Source organism: Aplysia californica, unplaced genomic scaffold (genome assembly GCF_000002075.1).
Source record: "Aplysia californica isolate F4 #8 unplaced genomic scaffold, AplCal3.0 scaffold01167, whole genome shotgun sequence".
Taxonomy (NCBI): domain Eukaryota; kingdom Metazoa; phylum Mollusca; class Gastropoda; order Aplysiida; family Aplysiidae; genus Aplysia; species Aplysia californica.
In genome coordinates, this window is record NW_004798437.1 from 75,974 (window position 1) to 83,083 (window position 7,110).

Consider the following 7,110-nt stretch of genomic DNA (forward strand, 5'->3'; position numbering starts at 1 on the left):
TCTTCTTCTTCTTCTTCTTCTTCTTCTTCTTCTTCTTCTTCTTCTTCTTCTTCGTGTTCTATTAACTTCTTTTTGTTCTTGTTCTTCTTGTCATTCCTCTTGTCGTTCCTCTTGTTCAACTTGTTGTTGTTGTTTTTGTTTTTGTTCTTGTTCTTGTTCTTGTTCTTGTTCTTGTTCTTGTTCTTGTAGTCGTCGTTATTGTTGTTGTTGCTATTGTTGTGTAAAGTGCCTTTCCCTTGAACCCAGTAATGGGTGGGACCCTGACAGGGTTTGACCCTTTGACGTGTCAGTTGCTAGCCCAACAGCCTGACCACTAGACCACCGAGACATACATTTTAATAGACATGTATTGTCGTGAAAGTCTTTTGCCACCTATTAACAAATTGTTCAAGTTCTGTATGCTCGCATCGCCCACAATTACAACAAAAATCCGCCTGTGACGATACTGTGCCACATATTTTCACTTTTAGATGTGTTTTGTTTTTCATGTTTCATCTGAGACAGCCAAAATACCACCCCCTTCTCCCACCCCCTCCCCACCCCACTTCTACCTCCACTTTCTCCTTTTACTCCCAAACTTCATTATAATATACGTAAATGTGTCTGGCGCATATATATATATATACACCGTGAAGTGGAGCGAGGAAGTAGTGACGGCACATCTTTGCGAACTGGAAAGCCTCCAGGAGCCGGAAATTGCGAGCTATAAATGAATTCTTCACTCCCTGAATCCAACTTCTCTTGGGTTTTCCTGGTTTTCCTCTTGCCTTATAGCCAGGTATTCTTGTGCTGTATGTCTTTAGGGCAGGTTGGTCGGTGGGCATGCAAGTTAGATGTCAAACCTATTTGATTCTTTGCTTTTCAGTGTATTGTTGAACTGGAATGGTAACCATTGTTATTCTGATAGCTCAGTTTACAGACCCTGTCTATTCTTGTCTTGTTTGCAATCTCACTGAGGCATCTCATTTCGCATGCTTTGATTTTTCTTTCTTTTGGTTTGGTAAAGGTCCAAGTCTGAGATTCTATTGCTACCCCTTGGCTCCTTCTTACTGCGGTCTTTCAGCCACACCTCTGATCTTATGGTAAGTGAGATCCACATCTAATCTTCTCTGATACGGGCGAAAAATCTCTGAGGTCCCGTGAGCACAGTAAAGATCCCTTGGTGGTCTAAAATCTATAAAAGTAAGCGTTGGCCGCCACCAGGGCAACATTCACAATTTCCTACCAACTGAAAAGGTTTAATGCGTCCCGCGCGCTAATATGACCTTACGCAGTTGCGAGCGCCGTAAAACACTTACTCCCAAAAAAATTACCAACTCTGGCACTGACATGTAAGAGTTTGTACAAAGATGGTGCTGACTAGTTTGGTGTTGGTTACGGTTGGTGCATTTGGGTCAGTCAGGAGTGGCGCTCACCGGTAGTCCACATAATTTTAAAAAAAATTTTTAACGTTTTCAATTCTTGTCTCGGTCTCGGGAGTTCAAAATGCGAAGTTCCATTCCAGCACTGAAAACAAATTAACCCAAATTGTCACGATGTTTAAAAGAGCGTGTATCAATTTATTAATACTTTACATTCCACATCCTAACACTACATTCGAAATGGGAAAGTGGCTGTTTGAATGCAAGGGACTGGACGAAGTAGGGAATTGGTCACACACGGAAAAATCAGTTACTCTGAAGAGCCAGAAGTCGACTACCCCTGAGATGTAGCTGGGAAGCTCAGGGAAGAAGAAGAGGAGTATCCTAACACCATCCTGGAGACCACGCACCGCCAAAGTTGAGTGGGTTGGACTTGGGATTGTTGTCAGGATAATCTGGCTTGGTGTATCGTCTCGTCTCGTCTGCCAGCTTGGCTTCAAGTTTTTTCACAACGTCCGGAAGTTTGTCGTAAAGGTTATTCCTTTCTTCCGGGTCATCTGGCGGGAGAAAAAGGTGAAGTCTGGGATCAAATCGCTCTTCGCTTTTGGTTTTTGCTTTGTTTTGTTTTTTTATGGTTCTTCTTTCTCTTTTTAGTTGGGGTTTTTGTTGTTTGTTTGTTGGGGGTTTTTTTTGTTTGGTGTTTTGTTTTGTTTGTCGTTTTTGTTGTTGATGGGTGTTTGTTTGTTTTTTTGTTAACGTTTCCGGTTCTATGAAGCGAATATCTCACTTTTTTTTAAAATCTCTATTCTCCTTATTTCTGTTCTGGTTTTGGTTTTGGTTTGGGGGGGGGGGGGTTGTCTTGTTCTTTGTGAAGGTCAAATCTCTCTTTATTGTTCTTTTTTCCCCTCTCGTTTCCTGTTTTTAAGCATTTCATTTTAGATTTGCGCAATGCTCGTTAGATAATATAAATCTTTTTTTTTCTTCTAAAATTGTTTGCAGTTTTTTCAGGGGTTCTCACCTTTCAGGTTGAAGAGGAAGTTGTAGTCGCCCGTGACATTTAACCCCTGCATCTGGTTAGCATTTCCCTGCACCACGACTTGAGCGGTAACGACTGGACCCTGGTCATCGTCTTCCGGTTTGTACCAGTCCTGATAGAGGCCGGGGTATCCCATGACCAGCTTGTAGTCTCCCACCCTGAGTACAGACAACGTTACAGTTGTATCAATGTCATAGACTTATTATGATATCCGGGACCGAGCACCGTCATGGCTGCTGTCCCATTCTTTCTTTGAAAACATTGTTAAGCTGGTACACCTCATGGGCGCGCAATTGCATGAGAAAACACCCGTCTCGCTATAGTCGAGTGCACGAGCAATCTTTCCCTTCTTGTCATTAATTTGGTTACGAATAGAGGCAAATGGTGTGCTTCATAGTCATAGTAAACCTGACATTTGTCAGAGTGCAGATTATAATGCAAGCTTTTGATATAAATAATATTATACAGAAAGAATCTATCGCTTGACTTTTAACAGTAGATCATGGTTTATCCTACCAGTGAAATTGTGGAGTTGCAATCACGCGGTTCAACGATTCATTACAACTGGCAATTTCAAAAGTAAAAATAATCATGATCTACCGCCATAACGAATGTTTTCATACCATACACATATCCGCTGACAATATACCGGACATCCGGACTAACAACGTTCAAATGAGTGGTTAAGTGGCCCCACTCAAGAGTCTCACACGAAAACAAAATTTTTATTGAATTTTTTCACTCTTTTGTTCATTCGAAACCTCTGTTCCTCGGCATTTATAATATGAGCTATTTATGTCGCAAGTGCCGTAAAACACCTATTTTAGAGCAAGAACGTGGGTGGTTGGCGGTTGCTCTGGTGTGATTTGCTTCTTCTTTCCTATCAAACATATATCGTCCTTATCTCCTCTGCTTCTTTTTTATGTTTGTTACTCTCTTGTAACACCTCTGATCTTCTGGCGCTCATACATGTATGACCTTATGCAGTTGCGAGCGCCGTAAAACCTCTACTAAAATTAAAACTAAGAGCAAAAGTCTACCTGATAGCGGAGCGGCCCTGTGCTGGGAAGGGGTGGAGGTCCAGGTTGTAGACGAACTGGTCTCTGCTGGACGGTCCGAGGGAGGTGATGGATGACCACTGGCTGACCCCGTCCTGGTCAGAGTCTGAGAAAGTTAGTGTATGGGATTAACGCACCTGTTAACACTTTTAGGTTACTTGACAGGTGGGATTAAAGCACCTGTAACACTTTTAGGTTACTTGACAGGTGGGATTAACGCACCTGTAACGCTTTTAGGTTACCTGACAGGTGGGAGCCCCGAATTTAACGTCTGTATCCAATAGAACGAGCCCCATGGGTTGAAAGCCTTTTAAAACACACAAAAATAACCCGTATTCAAGAATGATCAGTTCTCGAATCGAACAAGGATCACCTGCTCCGTGGTCCAGTATGATACTAAATAGAGCTAAAGAAGCGCCTTCAGGGTCTGGAGGATCAGTGGGAATTGCATGATGGCACAGAGGCTTTCTTCTATTTCTTAACTTTTTGTAGTGGTTGAACGTTGCTTCTCGGACTTTCCTGTAATAAAACATTCTGTCTCTTACCATTCTGTCTGCCTGATTGTTTTGGCTCCAAGCCAAATTTCTATGTCTTGTTCTCATATCCTGTTGTTAGGTCTCCCCCTCCCTCTCTTGTCTTCTACTTTGCTTCCAGAAATTTTCACGAATGAGTCATAGCGTTTGATATCCCCAAAGTAGTTCAATTTCAGTTTCAGTATGTTCTAGGTGAGTATTGGGGTTTCAATACCTATTCTCCTGGGTACTTCTACATGTTTACTGACAAGAGTGTATTTAACTCTTTAAGGACAAAACCGACTCAGATCATGTCCGAATCCGATCAGTAGAAGACCAAAGGTTTTGTCTGCGTTACATGCATTAAGACCTACCATAAACAAATCTTTCCTGTCTTGTGAAGTTTATGACAAAGAAAACAGAACTGGCAAAAACCTTTTAAACAATAAAGTTGTGCTCCTTTTTTTTCTTTTTTTTTTCTTTTTTTTTTAAATGTCCCCGAAACAGCGAGTGATCAGAATGCGCGCCTTGTCGAGCTACAGCTACTAGTGTATTTATAGCTCTTTTTTTGTAAGTGTTTTACGGCGCTCGCAACAACATAAGGTCATATGAGCGCGCTGGACACATTAAACTTTTTCAGTTAGTAGAAAATTTTGAATTCTGCCCCGGTGGCAGTTGAAGCCTACTCTTCTCGATTTTAGACCACCAAGGGAGCTTTAACGTGCACAACTTGAACGCGGGCCCTCCGAGATACTTCGCCCTTGTCCGAGAAGGCTAGGTGAAGATCTTTCCTACCTTAAGATCAGAGGTGTGGCTGAAAGACAGCAGTAAGAAGGAGCCAAGGATTAACAGAAGAAAAGCTTCGGAAAGAGTCAGGAGCCCACAGGAGGGGGCAAAGGAGTTGAGGGGTGGGGGCAGAAAAGGGAGACGAAAGCAGACGACAAAACATTGCTAGAGAGCACGAAAGGGGGTGAAAGGAGACAATTTTTTAGAAGAGAATTTTTCGGTCACAGCCCGGATTCGAAGCAGGCACTTTTGAATGAGACGCCAACACATTAACCTCTAGGCCACGAGGATTGTTGTGTCTTGCTCAAGGACATACTTCAGTGACTACCTTTGCATACAACTGCAGCCGAGCGATCAGTGTCAACTATCATAGTGTGCACAGGGTCTTAAACGGCTATGTCCAGCTGCATGCTAACTCATGTTCTCCTCTTTTTCTATGTAGAGCTCCCTCAGTAATGATCATATTCTTCACACCACCGAGTGTTGTGTAGAGAGGTTAGGCAAATCGCTGTTGCACACAGAAAACATGAGCTCGAATCTCGGTTGGTAAGAGACTTTTTAGCGATCAAACTAATCCTTCCCTCTGCAAATGGATTGGGCATGTTCTGAGAAGAGAACCAGACTCTACTGTAAAGACTGCACTCCACTGGACACCCGAAGAACATTGCAAGAGGGTCCGACCCAAGGTGACCTGGAGATGGACAGTAGAGTCTGAAATGAAGTCCAGGAACCATTCGCGGGGGACATTGACCAAGATGGCCCAAAACAGACGGAGCTGGAGCTCCTTTGTTGCTGCCCTAAACGCCAGATGGCGTAATGGGTAGTAAGTAAGTAAGTAAGTCTGCAGGGACGATGTTGTATCACTTTCAGCCTGTGTTGGCCCCGATTGGATGGGGTTAAAGTAGCCTGCCTCCTAAAATATTTAAATTATGTCGGTGGGGACATAAGACATCTGCGTGCTTTATATTATTCTTTTTGCTGCCGTAAGTTGACCTTTTTTAGCCACACCAGTTGGAGTTAGCGGGTGCTCTGGTGTGGTTTGCTCCTTCTTTCTCATCAAACATCTACTGACTTTATCGAGTTTCCTTGGGGTTTTGTAATTTGTTTTCAGTTTTCCTGGCTATTTTTTTTTTGTTTTGTTCTGTTTTATGTTACTCTCTTGTAACACTTCGAATCATCGGCAATTATTTAACTGAATGGTATTGCAAGTGCCGTAAAACTATTACCAAAATAAGCTTTACCCCTCTTGAAGGTATCCCTGTACTTACTTGTATAGTTGAGGCCAACAGCCTCAGCGATGGTGGGGAACCAGTCAACAGCGTGGATCATTCTGTGGGGACAAACAGACAAGCCGAAAGATGTGTCTGTACATTTTGATAACACTAGAAAATTTTAAGTATAATCTCGAACGAGTAACTTACAGTAATATTTATTTATATTATTTTTTTGCGATTGTGCGCTTTTTTTACCAATCGCACAGGAAAGCGTGTCGTCGACTGCTCCCTGATGGTAATGGGAGTAAGTAAGTAAGTAAGTAAGTAAGTAAGTAAGTAAGTAAGTAAGTAAGTAAGTAAGCGAGCGAGTGAGCGAGTGAGTGAGTGAGCCAGCGAGTAAGTGAGTGAGTGAGTGAGTACAATGTGGAACTCGGTGCTTGCCAGGAATGATATGCTCACGAGCGAAACAATTCCAGTTTACTGAACTTCGCTACAAGGCTGCTGAATGTGTCCTTAGCGTGCCCAAGCTGTGATTTGTGATTAAACCATTTTTTCATCATACGTCTACTATCTAGAGGGTGCGGTGGCGGAGCAGGTAGTGCGCTCGTCTACGGAGCGGAAAGTCCGGGTTCGAGCCTCGGTTCGGACACTGATTTTTTTCGCCCCCTCCTGCCCACCCAGCAGTAATGGGTGCCCGACTTCGAGTTGGGGAAGTAAAGGCGGTGTGGAAAGGAACTGGCCATCCTACCACATTATGCCGAAGGCAAAGGATGTTGTCTCACTAATAAGGCAATCCCCAATGTCTGGATCGGATGCGGGAACAACTTTACTTTGACGTCTACTACAGTTGTATCTATAATTTTGAAATAAAGGGAATGTGTCATCGAGACCAAGGTTCGATTCCTCCCCGGGAAGTGTTGCTTTTTTGTCTTGACATCGAGTGCGAAAACTGAAACAAGCAGAAGATAGAGAACCAGAGGTCGGTTGAAAAGAGTGGCCCAGAAAGACAGGTAGAGAGAAACATAAATCATTCTAAAAATTTTGGACAAATACAATAGAAAGAAAATATGTTTATAATGTCTGAAATCTCTCCAATTTTAGTTAGATATTGCCTAGTTCGTCCAGTAATATCAATAATAATGA

The 7,110-nt window shown here is 42.7% G+C and overlaps 1 protein-coding gene across 1 annotated transcript; it reads right to left on the minus strand.

Moving 5' to 3' along the window:
* Positions 1 to 1,538: 1,538 nt before the first annotated feature.
* LOC106013716 (arylsulfatase I-like) lies at positions 1,539 to 6,082 on the minus strand. The gene is made up of 4 exons (XM_013090178.1): positions 6,022 to 6,082; positions 3,438 to 3,561; positions 2,380 to 2,555; positions 1,539 to 1,918 (listed from the first exon to the last, which is right to left on the minus strand). Exons 1-4 carry the CDS (start codon positions 6,080 to 6,082, stop codon positions 1,746 to 1,748), a joined length of 534 nt encoding a protein of 177 aa, XP_012945632.1. The 3' UTR covers positions 1,539 to 1,745.
* Positions 6,083 to 7,110: the final 1,028 nt, after the last annotated feature.

Bases quoted from the DNA above. Each gene is read 5' to 3' on its own strand.
- LOC106013716 (XM_013090178.1), bottom strand. From the start codon at position 6,082: ATGATCCACGCTGTTGACTGGTTCCCCACCATCGCTGAGGCTGTTGGC. The intron at 2,556-3,437 runs GTAGACTTTTGC...GTCTGTACTCAG, and splicing joins CAGGGCCGCTCCGCTATCAG to GGTGGGAGACTACAAGCTGG. The intron at 1,919-2,379 runs GTGAGAACCCCT...TTCTCCCGCCAG, and splicing joins CTTCCTCTTCAACCTGAAAG to ATGACCCGGAAGAAAGGAAT.